This window comes from Phyllobates terribilis, unplaced genomic scaffold (genome assembly GCF_046119375.1).
Source record: "Phyllobates terribilis strain yellow unplaced genomic scaffold, ASM4611937v1 Scaffold_3__8_contigs__length_932513732, whole genome shotgun sequence".
Taxonomy (NCBI): domain Eukaryota; kingdom Metazoa; phylum Chordata; class Amphibia; order Anura; family Dendrobatidae; genus Phyllobates; species Phyllobates terribilis.
In genome coordinates this window covers 924,742,958-924,762,036 of record NW_027362763.1, presented here as the reverse complement: position 1 = coordinate 924,762,036, position 19,079 = coordinate 924,742,958, and the positions used below count along the sequence as shown (strand labels likewise).

General features: G+C 43.9%; 1 protein-coding gene across 1 annotated transcript in view; it reads left to right on the top strand.

Annotated features, from left to right (window-relative positions):
* The window catches only part of SMOC2 (SPARC related modular calcium binding 2), a 748,277-nt gene that overhangs the window by 141,093 nt on the left and 588,105 nt on the right, over positions 1-19,079 (top strand). The window contains exon 4 of the mRNA XM_073672815.1: positions 16,039-16,138. Coding sequence (XP_073528916.1) covers positions 16,039-16,138 — 100 coding nt within the window. The remainder of the gene's footprint in view (positions 1-16,038; positions 16,139-19,079) is intronic.

The window sequence follows — 19,079 nt, the reverse complement described above, 5'->3', positions numbered from 1 at the left end:
GAAGTGCAACTTTCAGCGCAAAACGGCTGTCGTACTCGTTCATTCCCGCACCCCCCGTGCCCACCGCTCACATGTACTCATGACCTGGAATAAAGGACTTTAGACCAATGCCCTGTGGGAGTGCTTTTCCTGATTTTTGACAAATGTCTATATTAGTGCTATTGTGGAAGCACCAACAAACACAGGTGCAGCATGGCTATTTCTCTGTAAAAGGACAAGTGTCGCTTGGCGAATATTGAGACTGGTGCCGCAGTAGCTTCATCTATATATTTTGGTCATTATTGAGAACCATGGCTTTTGCTGTATAATGCAACTAAAAAAAGTCAGGAAAATCCTACTATAACAGCTAAACTTTATATGAAGTTAATCAGAATCACTTAATTGATAGCAGCTGTGTTCTTACTACTATTTAACCCCTTAAGGACCCTGGGATTTTCCGTTTTTACATTTTTGTTTTTTGCTCCCCTTGTTCCCAAAGCCATAGCATTTTTATTTTTTGATCAATATGGCCGTGTGAAGGCATATTTTTTGCGGGACGAGTTGTACTTTTGAACGACATTACTGGTTTTACCATATCGTGTACTGGAAATCGGGAAAAAAATTCCAAGTGCGTTGAAATTGCAAAAAAAGTGCAATACCACAGATGTTTTTTTTTTTAGTTTTTTTTACCACATTCACTGAATGCTAAAACTGACCTTCTATTCTTATTCTCCACGTCATTATGAGTTCATAGACACCAAACATGTATAGGTTCTTTTTTATTTAAGTGATGAAAAAAAAATCCAAAGTTTGCTAAAAAATTTTTTTTTAAAAAAATGGCGCCATTTTCTAAGACCCCGTAGCATCTCCATTTTTCGGGATCTGGGGCCGGGTGAGGGCTTATTTTTTTGCACCGAGCTGAAGTTTTTATTGATACCATTTTGGGGTGGATCCGATGTTTTGATCACCCGTTATTGCATTTTATTTCAATGTTGCTGCAACCAAAAAACGTAATTCTGGCATTTAGAATTTTTTTCTCATTACGCCGTTTACCGTTCGGATTAATTCTTTTTTTATATTGATTGATCGGGCAATTCTGAATGCGGTGATACCAAATATGTGTATGTGTTTTTTTTTATTATTATTTTATTTTTATTTGGGGCGATTTAAACTTTTATATTGTTTTAATTTTTTTATATTTTTTAAAACATTTTTTTTTACACTTTTTTCTTGCTTCTATAGTCTCCATAGGAGACTAGAAGCATCAACTGTCCAATTGCCTCTGCTACATAGAGGTGATGAGCAGATCACCTCTATGTAGCAGAAATGCTCCTGTGCTATGAGCGCCGACCACTAGGTGGCGCTCATAGCGATCAGTACATGACAACCACTGGGGTCTGCTGCAGACCCAGGGTTGTCATTCCCACCCATCAGTGACCCGCGATCACATGACGGGGTCACTGCTGGGCGAGGTAAGTGACGTTCTTCCGGCGCGGCACTGTTAAATGCTGCTGTCAGAGATTGAGAGCGGCATTTAACATGTTAACAGCCGCGGGTGGATCATGATTCCACCCGCGGCTGTTGCGGGCACATGTCAGCTGTAAGAATCAGCTGATATGTGCCCGGTTCAGTGTGGGCTCAGCGTCGGAGCCCGCACTGAACAGGGGGTGACAGCCTGGTGCGTACTATTACGCCCCAGGCTTTAAAGGGGTTAACATTAGATTAAATGTAATTGGCTAATTATGAATATAACCATATCACAAATTACAAGAATTATATTAGTTTTGTCATTTTTGTTTTCCCCTCAAAATGATTACAGTTTGTTTCTCAGTATATTTGTACAGACTATGGGTGACATTGAAGGTGGAAAAAATTCTGAAATGATTCTGTGTATGATTTTTTACATGACAAAAACTTGACATTTTGACAGCGGTGTGTACACTTTTTATGTGTGTATTCTTTTTAGCATTTATTTCGTAATTTTTTTTAGGCGATTGTCAGACCCGCCATAAAAAGATGTCTTGTGCACATACCCTAAGGCCACGGTCACACGACCATAGATTCTCTCATCCGAGAGAATCGGGTCGATTATGCTAATGACACTCCGATCAAATACTGATCCAAGTTTGCTCAGAGTGTCAGCGTAGTGTGATCCGATTCTCTTGGATGAGAGAACTGTAGCACACCGTAGCACATTTTGTGAGTCCGTGGAAATCGGACTGCACTCAGATGTCATCCGAGTACAGTCCGATATTTTCCACGCACACATTGAATGCTTGAGTGTCTTCAGCTTTCAGAGTGGAATCACAGCATGCTGCAATTTTTTTCACAGACTGATTCTGTTAGTGAAAAAAAATTCATCATCAGCACTGCCCCATTGAACACCTTTGGTCCAAATGCTATCCGATAAAAAATTGTATAGCACATGACCGACTTATACAGTCGTGTGACCCTGGCCTAACAGCATTCAATTACAACTGCTAGCAGAGATATAGTTGAGGGAACTGAGTGCTGTCAGTTTTTGCAGTGTTCAATCAATTCTGTATATACCAAGGTTAATAGCAACTGCCAGATGTAGAGAGTGTGGGATCGCACCCTTTGTCACTCCATCGCTCCCCACAGCTTGATAATAGAGAGCCGAAGGTTGCTAAGGCAAACAGAGGCCTAACAATGGCTGTCTGGTCTGCCATCGCTCAAACTCTAATAGATAGTGCTATGAAGACAGTTTGTTAAATTGCCTGACATAACACAGACAGGCTTGAAAATGCTCTGGGTTACTTAAGTAGTGCAGGGTATCTTTGCAGAAAAATAACTTATCTTGCATCACTGTGTTCCTAACGATCAGTGCATTAAAAATGCCTAATTATTTATTCACCCTATAAAAGCCACAAAAAATAGATAATTGACATTTTTGTTCATTTATGCCTCACATAAGATCAAATTTAAAGTTATACCAAAATGGTACCAATAAAAAGCACAGCTCATTATGCAAAAAACAAAATCTCATAGTGATATGTACTCATCAAAATGAAAAGTTATAACTAGAGATGAGTGGATTGATCATCAGATAATCAAGTTTGAGTCAAATTTCCTGAAATTTGAAGTTCCACACAAATTCAAGCAATCTGCAATTTGCTTTGCAAGGCTCAGCAAAAAAAATGCCATTTCACACAGTGCTAAAGCCTCAGTGAGTGTGCCAGTGGTTTCTGGTGTGGCTGTGCGGGCTGCTCCATAATGTCTTGCAGCAGTGACATCACTTAACCTAGTCCAGCCTATCAGAGACGCTATCATAGCCAGATAAAAGATAGGGGCCAGCAAAGAAATGCCATTTTATGCCTGTAATGTGTAGTGATAGGAGCTCAGAGTACACAGGATAGGGAAAGAAGAAGGCCTAATGCGGTTGTGATGTACTACCCTAGTTCTGATTAAGTAGATTGAAAATGTGAGTCCTAGTCTCAGTCTGTGAAAACTAACCCAAAGATTAAAGTACTCTAGGGACCTGCTGTAGCTGTACAGTCAGTGTGACTGTGAATGGTTTGATCTGTGACTGCGGTAACAACACCTTAATAGCTGCATTTTTTTCACAGAGTGCAAGCAAGGAGGGTCAGTATTAAACCCCTCAGTGCTTATTTTGAAATTCACACCAAAATCTGAATTAAAAGTTTATTGTGTGTCACAGAAAGACTGATTCCTGTATTGTGAGACACACAAGACATATATATTTTTAAAAGAGTTATTTATTTATTCTACTCACTTACAGTTGAAACCAGAAGTTTACATACACTGTATAAAAAGACACATATGCATTTTTTCCTCAATATCTGACATGAAATCAGAATAAACCTTTTAGGTCAATTAGGATTACCATAATTTTTAATATTTGCCAAATGCCAGAATAATGAGAAAGAGAATGTTTTAAGGCATTTTTATTACTTACTGCAAAGTCAAAAGTTTGCATACATTTCATTAGTATTTGGTGCTATTGCCCTTAAACTGAATGACTTGAGTCAAACGTTTGGGATATCCTTCCACAAGCTTCTCACAATAGTTGGTCGGAATTTGTGCCCATTCCTCCTGATAAAACTGGTGTAACTGATCCAGGTTTGTAGGTCGCCTTGCTCGCACCTGCCTTTTCAGCTTTGCCCATAAATTTTCAATAGGATTGAGATCAGGGCTTTGTGATGGCCCCTCTAAAACATTGACTTTGTTATCCTTAAGTCACTTTGTTACCATTTTGGCATTATGCTTCAGGTCATTGTCCATTTGGAAGACCCATTTCTGCCCAAGCTTTAGCTTCCTAGCTGATGTCTTGACATGTTGCTTCAGTATTGCCACATAATCTTCTTTTCTCATGATGCCATCTATTTTGTGAAGTGTACCAGTCCCACCTGCAGCAAAACAACCCCACAACATGATGCTGCCAACCCAGTGTTTCACAGTTTGGATGGTGTTTTTAGGCTTCCAAGTTTCTCCCTTTTTCCTCCAAATGTAACGATTGTCATTATGCCCAAAAAGTTCAATTTTAGTTTCATCAGACCACAGGACATGTCTCCAAAAATTAAGGCCTTTGTTCCTGTGTGCATTTGCAAACATTAATTTGACTTTTTTATGTTTCTTTTGGATTAATGTCTTCTTCCTGGCAGAGTGGCCTTTCAACACAAGTTGATACACTACTGGTTTCAATGTGGACATTGACGCAATCTTACCAGCTTCCACCATCATCTTCACAAGGTCTTTTGCTTTTGTCCTTGGGTTGATATGCACATGTCAGACCAAAGCACGTTCATCTCTGGGACACAGAACCCATCTCCTTCCTGAGCGGTATGATGGCTGGACATTTCCATCTTGTTTGTACTTGCGTATAATTGTTTGTACAGATGAACGAGGCATCTTCAGGTATCTTGAAATTGTAGCCAAGGATGAGCCAGACTTGTGCAAGTCCACAATTCTCTTCCTGATATCTTGGCTGATTTCTTTAGACTTTCCCATGATGCTACACAAAGAAGCAGTGTGTTTCAGGTGTGCATTATAATACATCCACAGGTATGTCTCTAACTCAGATGTTGCCCAAAAAACTATCTGAAGTTTCCAAACACATGATATCATATAGGCAGTCCAGAATTATTTAAAGGCATAGTAACCTGTTTCAGGGGAGTTCTATATGCATTTTTCATTCACGGATTAATTGGCAACAGCACTTTATAATAGGGTTAGTGCAATATTGGATCTATGAATCAAAATGGATGGGCTAATTTTCATGTACTAATATAGCTATGTTGGAGGTTTGGTTGTTGTAATATTTGAAGGCACCTGTTTTTTATATAAAAAAATATATTTTAAAACTATTGAAATAAATTATATTGATTTTATATGTGTCTATTTATCTTCCTTTAAACTTGGCCTATACAGCTTGAGGTTTTTTTGTTTGTTTAAAATTACTCTGGGAGTGATAACCTTGATCTTGTTGAGCTATACTAATCTTAGTGTATGTAAACTTTCGACTTTGCAGTAAGTAATAAAAATGCCTTAAAACATTCTCTCTCTCTCTCATTATTCTGGCATTTGGCAAATATTATAAATTATGGTAATCCTAATTGACCTAAAACGGTAAAGGTTTATTCTGATTTCACGTCAGATATTGAGAAAAACATGCATATGAGTCTTTTTATATAGTTCATGTAAACTTCTGGTTTCAACTGTATATAGGGTCATTAATTCTACAGCACTTTCCAAACATCATCTTACAGAATTCTCTATAATCCTGAAAGTTAAACATTACTGTTTACCTACCAAAGTGTGTGCTGTGCATTAGTTAAAATATTTTTAAGCCTACTTCACTGATCTAAAAGCTGTAATATAATAATATTAAATGGCTACACAGGCTACCTGAATACTGTAGCTAATTACAGGTGCTTGCTGTTGGAATATGATTCTACCTAGATTTTCGGGTTCCACCCTATTTTGTAAAGGCTGACTGTGTTTTCCTAATTAATTTTTTGAATGCTAGTTTTAATTGTTTGCACCTCAAGAGCATACTGCCCGCTGTTGTCGCATGTTCGTTTCTGGTTGTGAACTTACGTGTAGCAACTTTGTAGCGTAGCATTTTTGGTTTCCTTAAATTACATTTCAGTTTGGTTGAAGGAGAGAGTATCATCAATATTTAAATAAATGCATTTTTAGACATATATATGTATACTAGCTATTGAACCCGTTCTACGCCCGGGTGGCGAGCATTTTTATTGGTATGTGCTGCCCCCATCCTGGTATTTGTGTTGCCCTGGTATCCTGGTATGCATAGCACCCCTCATCCCCAATCCTGGTACGCATGGCACCCCTCATCCCCAATCCTGGTACGCATGGCACCCCTCATTCCAAATCTGGTATACATGGCACCCCTCATCCCAATCCTGGTATGCATGGCACCCCATCCCTCATCCTGGTATGCATGGCCCCTCATCCGAATCCTGGTATGCATGCCCCCCCACATCCCAATCCTGGTTTACATGGCACCCTGATCCCAATCCTGGTATGCATGGTACCCAATCCCTCATCCTGGTATGCATGGCTTCCTCATCCCCCAATCTTGGTATGCATATCACCAAATCCCTTATCCTGGTATGCATGGCTTCCTCATCCCCCATCCTGGTATACATGGCACTCTTCATCCCCCAGTCCTGGTATGCATGGCACACCATCCCTCATCCTGGTATGTATGGTACCACTCATCCCTATCCTGGTAGGTATGGTTCCACTCATCCTGGTATGCATAGCACCCATCCCTCATCCTGGTATGCATGGAGCCCCGCATCCCTATTCTGGAATGTATGGTACTCCTCATCCCCCAGTCCTGGTATGTATGGCCTCCTCATCCCCAAATCCTGCTATGCATGGCACCCCATACCTCATCCTGGTATGCATGGTACCCCACATTCCTGTCCTGGTTTGCATGGTAGCCCTCATCCTTATTCTGGTATGCATGGTACCCCTCATCCTGGTATGCATGGCACCCCATCCCTCATCCTGTTATGTATGGTACCCCTCATCCCTATCCTGGTATGTATGGTACCCCTCATCCTGGTATGCATGGTACCCAGCATCCCCCAATCCTGGTATTTATGGCCTCCTCATCCACCAATCCTGGTATGCATGGCACTCCATCCCTCATCCTGGTATGCATGGTACCCCACATCCCTATTCTGGTATGTATGGTACCCCTCATCCTGGTATACATGGCACCCCTCATCCCAATTCTAGTATGTATGGCACCCCTCATCCCCCAATCCTGCTATGTATGGTCCCTTCACCCCCCAATCCTGGTATGCATGGTCCCCTCACCCCCAATTCTGGTATGTATGGCACCCCTCATCCCTATCACGCTGCACACATACAAAAAAATAAACACTTATACTCATCTTTCTTCCCTGTGCACCAGCGCCGTATCCCGTTCTGCCGGAGGCCGGGGGATTAGTGAAGCACCGGAGTACCCGCGTGCCCACACCGCGCTGTCCGGCGCCATTTTGCTGAAGACACACTGCAAATGTGTCTTCAGTAAAATGGCACCGGATAGCGCTATGCGTATGCACCGATTCCGGCGCCTCACTCCTGCCCCGGTCTCTGGCGAGAAGAGTGGCACCGCGGCAATGCTCCTCCCAGTCAGGTAAGTATGTAAATATGACGCCGGAGATTGCGGTATGCGTTCAATGTCTACGCATACCGTAAATCTCAGGCGCCATACACACTCCTCTTACCTGTAACGGCTCCATGCCTTCTTCTATCTGGAGCCAGACTGCGCAGGCATGTCGCGCTTGCGCAGTCTATAAAGGCTTCAGACAGAGGAAAGCATCTCTGGTTATATTATAGATACTGTAGGGGTTTTATTCACTTGGGTGCGTCGGGAGGAAAACAGAGAGCATGTTCCTTTAAGAGTCCATGTCGGTTTATTGCTTCCTAAACTAACAAGCAAGAAAAATAACAGCAAACAGCCTTTAGTTCAGGCAAACAAAGTAAAGTGTCCTTTAAGCAGGTCTCTGCTTAATCAGCGCTGTGGGCACACAGGCTACTTAACTTCCAGTATCCTGGCTCGGTCTGGAGCCAATCACACGCAGGAGGCCTTCTCCCTCCAAACACACAGACCATGTGCCAAACAATAGCCTCCATTTTATAGGCTGTTAACCACACCCAGAGGTGAGGTATGTGGGTAGCTAGACCCGCCCATCTCTCTAAACTACCCGTAACCCAGTCCCAGGTACACCAAACTATCCTCTTAGTGCTTACGTGCACTAGAGAAACACTCTAGGTTACATCACAGAGGACAGCCAGCTTTGTGACACATACTTCCCATCGACTATGCGACGATTAGCCACCTTATACACCTCCCCCCTCTGCCTAAACCTGTGGGGCTTGGCACTTTCTACTACCAGACCGGGGATTCTTGAGAGGGCATCGGCATTACCATGTAGCTTCCCTGCTCTATGCTCTACATGAAAGTTAAAATCTTGTAGGGCTAAGAGCCAGCGGGTGACCCTAGCATTCTTACCCTTTGTTTCCCTTATCCAGTTGAGTGGGGCATGGTCGGATACCAATCTAAACTTACGTCCTAATAGATTGTACCTTAACGTGTCCATCGCCCACTTCATGGCCAAGCACTCCTTCTCTATGACCGAATAATTCCTCCCACATGAGGACAGCTTCCTACTCAGGTAGAGAACAGGGTGCTCCTCTCCGTGAATCTCCTGGGAAAGGACTGCACCCAAACCGACATCTGAGGCGTCCGTTTGGAGTACAAATTCTTCCTTGAAGTTGGGGGCAACCAGATTCAGTTGCTTACACAGAGCCCCTTTCATTTTGTCCCATTAAGGAGGTCAGCCAGGGGTGAGGCCATCATGACGAAGTTTGGTATGAACCTCCTGTAGTATCCCACGGTCACTAGGAAGGCTCTACCTTGTTTTTTTTAAAGGGGTCTCGGCCAGGTTTGGATTGCCTCCACTTTACTGATTTGGGATTTGATCTCGCCTCTACCCACTACATATCCCAGGTATTTGGCTTCTTCTTTCCCCATTGCACATTTCTTTGGATTTATTGAAAACCCTGCCTTCCTTAGAGCATCAAACACTGCCTGGACCTTTTCCAGATGACTTTCCCAGCCTGGGTTGAAGATAATTTCATCCAGGAATGCCGTGGCGTATTTCTTTTGGGGTGCAAGGATTCGATCCATGGCTCTCTGGAAGGTTGCAGGGGCCCCCTGCAGTCCAAACGGCATCGGGACATACTGGAAGCATCGGTCCTGCTTAGAAAACAAAGTATTTTCCTTGGCTCTCTGTGCCATGGGGATCTGCCAATATCCCTTTGTCAAATCCAAGGTGGTTATGTGCCTTGCTGGCCCAAGCCTCTTGATCAGCTCATCGACGCGTGGCATGGGATATGCGTCGAATTTGGAGACCTCATTCAACTTCCGATAGTCGTTGCTGAATCTCCACTCACCATTGGGTTTTTGGCTCAAGACAATCGGGCTCAACTAAACCACTCTTGGATTCTTCAATGTCACTGAGCTTCAGCATATGAATCACCTCTTTGGAGATCAACTCTCGTCAGGCCTCAGGTATTCGATAGGGCTTCAAGTTCACCCGCACATGTGGCTCCATCAGAACTTCGTGTTCTATGATCCTTGTCCAGCCCGGTAATTCCAAGAACAGATCCTTGTTCTTCTGCAGCAACTCCCGACACTGTTGTTTTTGGGCCTTCGTTAGCATCTCCGCTATTGCGACTCCTCCAACCTCGCCTTCTGGTTTGACCAGCAATCATGGAACTTCCACAGTCTCTCTGTCTTGCCACGGCTTGAAGAGGTTGACGTGGTATATCTGGTATGGCTTACGTTGTCCTGGTTGATGAACCTTGTAGTTCACTTCACCAACTTTTTCCACCACCTCATACAGCCCTTGCCATTTGGCCAAGAACTTACTCTCCACCCTAGGAATTAGCTTGAGGACTCGGTCTCCCGGATTGAAATGCCTCACTCTGGCTGACCGGTGGTAGACCCTGGCCTGAGCTTCTTATGCCTTGAGAAGATGTCCTTTTATGATGGGCATCACTTTCGCAATCCTTTGCTGCATCAGTACTACATGCTCGATGACGCTTCTGTGGGGCGTGACTTGGCTTCCCAGGTTTCCTTTGCTATGTCAAGGAGACCCCGTGGATGTCGGCCATACAAATTTCAAATGGCGAGAATCCTGTAGAGGCCTGTGGAACCTCACGGATAGAGAACAGCAGATACAGTAGAAGACAGTCCCAGTATCTACCGTCCTTTTCTATTGCCTTCCTCAGCATACTCTTCAGTGTTTTATTAAACCTTTCCACAAGGCCCTCTGTCTGAGGATGGTACACTGAAGTCTTCAGTTGGGAGATTTGCATGACATTGCCTAACTTCCTCCTCACCTTACTCATAAAAGGTATTCCTTGGTCGGGCTATACTCTTTGCGGAGGAGTTTCTCAGGGGAATCACTTCAGGATAGCGTGTGGCATAGTCCAGAATAACCAATATATATTGATTCCCACGAGCAGATTTAACCAGGGGACCGACCAAGTCCATGGCAATTCTCTCGAATGGCACTTCAATAATGGGCAATGGCACGAAGGGACTTCGGAAGTGAGAGGTAAGGGCGGTTAACTGACACGTAGGGCAGGACCTGCAATACTTTAATATTTCCCAGTGACACCTGAACCAATAGAACCTCTGCATGATCCGTTCCTGTGTTTTTTCCACCCCCAGATGTCCCCTCAAGATATGTGAATGGGCAATGGCCAACCCCTTCCATCTATAGGGACCCGGTACTATTAACTGTTCCACCAGCTCCTCCCTCACTTTTGTGACCCAGTACAACAATTCCCCACTTATCATAAAATAGGGAAACCTTGTGTCAGCCCCCGGCTCCTGTGCAACCCCATTTATGGCTGTGACATTATTGAAGGACTCCTTCAGAGTTAGGTCCCTACTTTGGGCAGACCCAAAATTCTCGCTGGTCAGACTCAGGGGACACTACCTCCTCATTCCGCACAAGGACACAAAAGGGAAACCTGTCTAACTCTGGGTGTGGTGGTACCTCATCAGGGTTAACTGGTTTCCTATCTGAGCCAGCGAACCCGGAACCCGTCCCCCACATCTCCCAAAATAAACAAAAGTCCTGGCCTATAATAATAGGGTGCTGCAAGTCTTGAACGTGGGACTCCGTACCATGGGTGGTTTCAAGGTCCACTCTGGCCATGGGGTTTTAGCTGTAAAAATTTTAGCTGCAGTGAGGGGTCTAGTTCCTGAAATGGGGCTTGTTATGGAGGTTTCTGCTGCTTTTCATCTCAGGGGCTTTTTAAATGCAATATGGTGTCCATTATCTACTTGAGCCAAAATTATGCTCCAAAAGCCAAATACTGCTCCTTTCCTTCTGAGCCCTGTTGTGTGCCAAAACAGTTGCTTCTGGCTATATATAGGGTATTGGCATACTCAAGAGAAATTGTACAACAAATTTTGGAGTCCTTTATCCCGTTACTCTTGTGAGAATGAAAAACGTAATGTGAATGCAACATTTTAATGAAGAAAACATTATTTTTTATTTCTACAGCACATTGTTTTACAATTTTGTGAAGCACCTGTGGGTTGAATTCCTTGAGGATGTAGCTTTCAAATTTTTTTCATTGGTGTTGGGTGGAATTTCTGCTGTTTTGGCATATCTGGGGCATTGCAAATGCAACATGGTGTTCATAATCTATTTGAGCCAAAATTGTGCTCCAAATGTCAAATATTGCTCCTTTCCTTCTCAGCCCTGCTATATGTCAAAACACACCATTAATTCTTGCAAAAGCACTTGTGTGTCATGTTTATCTGTTTTAATGGCATAAAAATTTAAAGTTTGAATAGTGCTCATTTTTTCAAATTTTCAGAAATGAATGCATGTTTTATCAACCTAAATTTGCCGGTGAAATAAAGTACAATGTGTCATGAAAAAATAATCTTATAATCATTATGATATGTACAAGCATTTCAAAGTCATTAGCATATAAATTGACAAGTCAAATTTAAAAAAAATTGGTCTTGTCCTAAAGGTGAAAACTAGCTTTGTTTACAAGATATGAAAGCATTTCTGAAGATCAATATTAAAGAGTACACTGCCTCTGTTGGCCGGGAAGCTTTGTGCTCTAGAAGTTTGACATTTCGGACATGTGGCATGGATTTAGCCGTTATTCCAAACTGATGGGAAAGCTGGAAAACAATAGGTCAAAATAGGGTCTTACCTGCATAGAGTGTGGGAGAACAGTAGGTGCAGGGATATGCTCACCTGGCAGGTTTGTGGGACCACAACACCATAAAAAGCTCAGAAAACTGGCTACTGCAGATCCAAGGAAGCATTCAGAGAGAAGTATAAAATGGAGGATGGATCTTTTCTGCACTGCTGAAGACACCAATATTGGTTTCCAGAAATGATGAAGAAAGGAATCCAGGAGGCAATGTATAAAGAACTGCGGTTTTTAATCCTCCATTTTATCCTTCTGTATGAGTTATTCCAAACTGCACACGCTCCAATTCTTCTATCACAGACAGATTTGCCTCTAAAACATTGGAGATCATGGGGACACTGAATTTGGCCAAGTCCCATGATCCAGCCAGCTTCAGAGCAGCACTAGCTAGTGATGCCCTCCTTGCTTAATTGACTGAGTACATCTGATGGACTATAGAGGTGGCTGGTCGTAGGGATCAAGCAGTAATCTATACAATTAAAAATCTCTTTGTTCTTGAGAATGGAGTAGATTTTCAATAAGAAGTAAACTGCAATGTGGATTGTTTTGACAAGCAATTTGCAATTCTAAAGAAGTTGTCCAGGACTTTAAGATTGATTGTTTATCCTTAAGATAAGGTCATCAATATCCGATCGGTGGGGGTGTGACACCCGCCACCAGTGCTGATCAGCTGTGTCAGTAGCAAAGTAGCACAAGTTCACCAACTGTATAGTTGACTCAGCCGGGAACTTCATATCCCCTATTAGAATCAATAGGTGGCAGATTAGCACTACCCAGTTGCAGCCACTAATCCACTCAGGCAGGGCTGGCTCCAGGTTTTTATTGACCCCTGGCGAAAGAGTCTCATTGGTCCCCTTTAACACATACATTCATGATGCATAGATACGACAGAGAAATATAGGTATACAACACAGGGCAGACATACACACACACCATATGCAGACACACACACAGTACGCAGACATGCACACACAGTACGCAGACGTGCACACGCACATGGTACGCAGACATGCAGGCATGCATACACACATGCACATGATACATAGATATTCACACATGCAATACGCAGACCAGGGCCGGCTCCAGGTTTTTCTGGGCCCCGGGCGAAAGAGTCTCAGTGGGCATCTTTAACACATACCACGCAGAGATACGGCGGAGAAATATATATATATATATATATATATATATATATATAGTACAATGCAAAGATTTCACTTCTTACATTACATGAGTGATATCTATTGTAAATTCCACAATAGCTCAGAAACCGGTGAATCGCTCCACACAGAATACTGGCCCCCATATAAGACTCCATACGGAATAATGGCCCCCATATAAGGCTCCATACGGAATACTGGCCCCCATATAAGGCTCCATACGGAATATTGGCCCCCATATAAGGCCCCATACGGAATATTGGCCCCCATATAAGGCTCCATACGGAATACTGGCCCCCCATATAAGGCTCCATACGGAATACTGGCCCCCATATAAGGCTCCATATGGAATACTGGCCCCCATATAAGGCTCCATACGGAATACTGGCCCCCATATAAGGCTCCATACGGAATACTGGCCCCCATATAAGGCTCCATACGGAATACTGGCTCCCATATAAGGCCCCATACGGAATACTGGCCCCCATATAAGGCTCCATACGGAATACTGGCCTCCATATAAGGCTCCATACGGAATACTGGCCCCCATATAAGGCTCCATACAGAATACTGGCCCCCATATAACGCTCCATACAGGATACTGGTCCCCTTATAAAGCTCCATACAGGATACTGGCCCCCATATAACGCTCGATACAGGATACTGGTCCCTTTATAAAACTCCATACAGGATACCGGCCCCCATATAACGCTCCATACAGTATACCGGTCCCCTTATAACGCTCCATACAGGATACCGGTCCCCTTATAACGCTCCATACAGGATACTGGCCCCCATATAATGCTGCATGCAGGCTGTTACCCCCCACATAATGCCCCATACAGGCTGTCCCCCCCTTATAATGCTCCATGCAGGCTGTTACCCCCCACATAATGCCCTATACAGGCTGCCCCCCCCCTTATAATGCTCCATGCAGGCTGTTCCCCCCCCACATAATGCACTATGCAGGCTGCCCCCCCCCTTTATAATGCCCCATGCAGGCTGTTCCCCACCTTATAATGCCCCATGCAGGATGTCACCCCTCCCTCTTTATAATGCCCCATGCAGGATGTCACCCCCCCTCTTTATAATGCCCCATGCAGGATGTCCCCCCCTTCTCTTTATACTGTCCCATGCCTCCATACATTAAAAAAAAAAAAAATCAAATACTCACCTCCCTTCTCCTCACCTGCTGCCCGCTGCTCGCTGCTTGCTGTCCGGGTCCGGACTCCAGCGTTATCGGCGTCTTCCCGCTCAGCGCTCCCTGTGACGGCTCAGGGGAGGGCGCGGTGTTAAGGCGTCACCGCGCCCTCTGACCTGAGACGTCACAGGGAGCGCAGAGCAGGAAGACAGCTGATCTGCGGAGGCGCGGGGAGAGGTAAGTATCCAGCTGCCGGGGCCCTGAGCAAGCGGCGGAGAAGGGCGGGCGCTGACACCGCTCTCCTCCGCCCATAGCCCAGCGGGGTGCGCGACCGCCAGTGGGCCCCTCTGCATGCTCAGGGCCCCGGCATTTGCCCGGGTGCGCTGGGTGCTGACGCCGGCCCTGACGCAGACACGCACATACACAAACATATACACAAATACGTGAACATACACGCATACTTGCATATTTGAACACAAATTCTTAAAAACATATAAAACAGACATATTATATACGGTATATATATTATATATATATAAATACACATACAGTCATACACTTTGACATACACAGACATTCATATGATACATGCGCGCACACACACATACACACACACACTAGAAATATATTAATATGGGGATTGGGGAATCCGGCAACAAGCCTTGCTCACCTGCCCCCCGGCCTGTGTCCGGTCCAGCTCCTCAGGTATGTGGCAGTGCAGGGCCACCGGCGTGTGTGTCACAGACATGGCCCTGGACCGTCAGGGGGGCCCACTCAGCTCCCCCAGCATCTGTACAGGACCATTGGCGATGTTTGATTGGCGGAACTTCACCAAACATGGCCGCGCATAGTGCACTTTGCGGCTGTGTCGGCTAGTAATGACGCGGCAAGGGTGACACACAAGCACAATTAAAGATTCAGAGTCGCCGCTGCCGCGTCATTACTACCAGACACAGCCACCCGACGGCTAGTGGTCCCCCTGAAGGTCCAGGGAACCAGCACTTGCCCGGGTGCTGATGCCGGCCATCACTCAGGCCATCAATGTTAAAGTCCTGGACAACCCCTTTAGCCATATATCATGTTAAGAATAACCTTTTAAATAGTTTTGTTGTTTGAGGTAGTACATACAGTATTTTACCTTCTCATCAGTTTTCTTCTTAGTTGGGAAGTTTTAAAATTGTAGTATTGACTCATATAATGCAGTATATTGATAAAAATAATGGCGGAAGACCATTTTTCTATACATCTCTGTAAAACCCTTCTAATATTTCTGCTAATACTCCAGTATCTTCTACCAGTAAGCATTTGTAACATGTTTTTTGAAATATGGGCATAATAACATAAATATGCAAACATTTTAAAATATTTTGTTACAGTTATTTTATTTTAATAATCTTAGTTCACAGTCAGTAAATCATTTTTGCTTACATTTGTACTATAAAATGTAATAACCAATGTAATCATTTGACTTGTTTACAGATCCAGTGTCACAGTTACACAGGATACTGTTGGTGTGTATCTTCCAATGGACGACCTCTTAGCGGAACAGCAGTCGTACATAAAACTCCCCGGTGCCCAGGTAAGCTAATGCTATAAATATTAAGGTTATGTCAATTGGGAAAGCACCAAGCACCTGGGCCAGTGGTTTATACCATGAAAGATACAAAATTGTGCCTCCTGGAATCTGTCATGGCAGATCTTTCTTCCTCCTGACATCTACCATTGGAGAAACGACATACACTATGTGGCTCATTCAGAAATCCCAGGATCCTTCAGAAAGAAGAGTTCATTCTCTGTCTGTACATTGGCCGCGATATACTGGAACTGGCTTGGCTGATAAAATGAGCACTCAGCCCGCTCTATCACACACAGCACTGACAGTGTCCTATGTTGAGCACAGGCCCTAAAATAAAGCCACTATGGCCACGGCCCCACTATCAGTATTCGGTCAGTATTTTTTCTCAGGAGTGGGAGCCAAAACCAGGTGATGAACAATCAGAGAAAAGGTATAATAGAAACAAGTCACCAATTCTGCATTTATCACCACTCCTGGTTTTGGCTCCCACACCTGAGAAAAAATACTGACCGAATATTGACCAAATACTGATAGTGGGGCCCTGGCCTAAACCTGAATATCTGGAGATCGGGAAACCTGTGATAATAGAAGAATATTGGAAAGTTGTATGCTTGACTATTTTGTTTAGCTAGACAACCCTATTAAAGTAAAAAGAAAAAACATTTTTTTCTAACATGTAAGAACCTGTAGAACACACAACTGTGAGATCCAAAATTTAGAAGAGCTGCTTTACATTCAACACGCAGTAATTCTGCTACCTTACATTTTTCTCAACCCTTAAAGGGTTGTTCTCAAGTTTGGACATTTTTCCCTATGGATGGGATGAAAGATAACTTCCTGATTGCTGGGGTCTGACAGCTGAGTCCCCTACCAATCCTGAGAACAGTGGTAAATCATGCACACTACCACTCCATTCATTATTATGGCAGTGCTGAAGACCAGCTAAGCGCATCATTCAGCTATCTCAAGCAGTCCCATTACTAATGACTGAAGAAGTGTGTTAGACCACCACTTCATTAAAATGGGGGTCTCCAAATGCCTGGTTCAGTAGGTGGCCCAGAGGTCGACTTCCAGTGATCGGGACGATATCCCCTATTCAATGAATAGGGGATAACTTTCAAACCTGAGAATGCTCCTTTAAATACTTAAAATATCTCATGGTATTTTATTTGAACCATTAGGCTGTGAGCTGTTACCCACTAAGGTGATTAGATTTTGCATCAGTGTGAAGGTAAAAATGACAAAGCCAAAAAGGTAACATACAACAGGAATATATTTATTTGGGTGCTGCTTCCACATTTTTATTCTGTATAAAAAGAATTGACAGGTCTTAGAATTCAGTAGCTCTTAGTAACTAGTAAAAATTACAATAAATGGCAAGCTTTCCAGACTGCTTACATCTCCCTGATTGATATTAATCTTGAAAGCTTGCAATCTGTCATCGTCATTTAAGTTATCCTTTAAACAGTATCATCTACTAAAGACTTTCAGTTTTTCTTTGTCTTAACTTATATTTTTGTACTGTGGAAGAATCTTTTTAAGAAAAATGTTTATCATATCTTGATAATGTTCATCTCATTCTTCAGCATTACTGGTGTACAAATTAAATCATAGAAATTGGGTGAGAAAAACTTCTACTGCATAATAACATATTATTAATATGTTCAGGAGTTGAACCTGCTCTACCCAGGGTAGGTGCTGGCTGTGTTATACAGGCAGTTGCTGGCTCTAAGGCCACGGCCCCACTATCAGTATTTGGTCAGTATTCGGTCAGTATTGTAAAAGGCTCATTGCGATTTTATTGCAAATGCAAGATTGCTGTTAGTGCCAATGGTGGCCCAACCAGTTATTCAATCTAGGTATCACTTTTTCACAAATATATATATATAGAGAGAGAGAGAGAGAGAGAGAGAGAGATATACACTGCTCAAAAAAATAAAGGGAACACTTAAACAACAGATTATAAGTCCAAGTGAATCCAACTTCTGTGAAATCAAACTGTCCACTTAGGAAGCAACACTGATTGACAATCAATTTCACATGTTGTTGTGCAAATGGAATAGACAATAGATGGAAATTATTGGCAATTATCAAGACACCCTCAATATAGGAGTGGTTCTGCAGGTGGGGACCACAGACCACATCTCAGTACCAATGCTTTCTAGCTGATGTTTTGGTCACTTTTGAATGTTGGTTGTTCTTTCACGCTCGTGGTAGCATGAGACGGACTCTACAACCCACAGAAGTTGCTCAGGTAGAGCGGCTCATCCAGGATGGCACATCAATGCGTGCTGTGGCAAGAAGGTTTGCTGTGTCTGTCAGTGTAGTGTCCAGAGGCTGGAGGCGCTACCAGGAGACAGGCCAGTACACCAGAAGACATGGAGGGGGCCGTAGGAGGGCAACAACCCAGCAGATGGACCGCTACCTCCGCCTTTGTGCAAGGAGAAACAGGAGGAGCACTGCCAGAGCCCTGCAAAATGACCTCCAGCAGGCCACAAATGTGCATGTGTCTGCACAAACGGTTAGAAAACGACTCCATGAGAATGGTATGAGGGCCCGACGTCCACAGATGGGGGTTGTGCTCACAGCCCAACACCGTGCAGGACGCTTGGCATTTGCCACAGAACACCAGGATTGGCAAAGTCGCCACTGGCGCCCTGTGCTCTTCACAGATGAAAGCAGTTTCACACTGAGCACATGTGACAGACGTGACAAAGTCTGGAGATGCCGTGGAGAGCGATCTGCTGCCTGCAACATCCTTCAGCATGACCAGTTTGGCAGTGGGTCAGTAATGGTGTGGGGTGGCATTTCTTTGGAGGGCCGCACAGCCCTCTATGTGCTCGCCAGAGGTAGCCTAACTGCTATTAGGTACCGAGATGAGATCCTCAGACCCCTTGTGAGACCATATGCTGGTGCGGTTGGCCCTGGGTTCCTCCTAATGCAG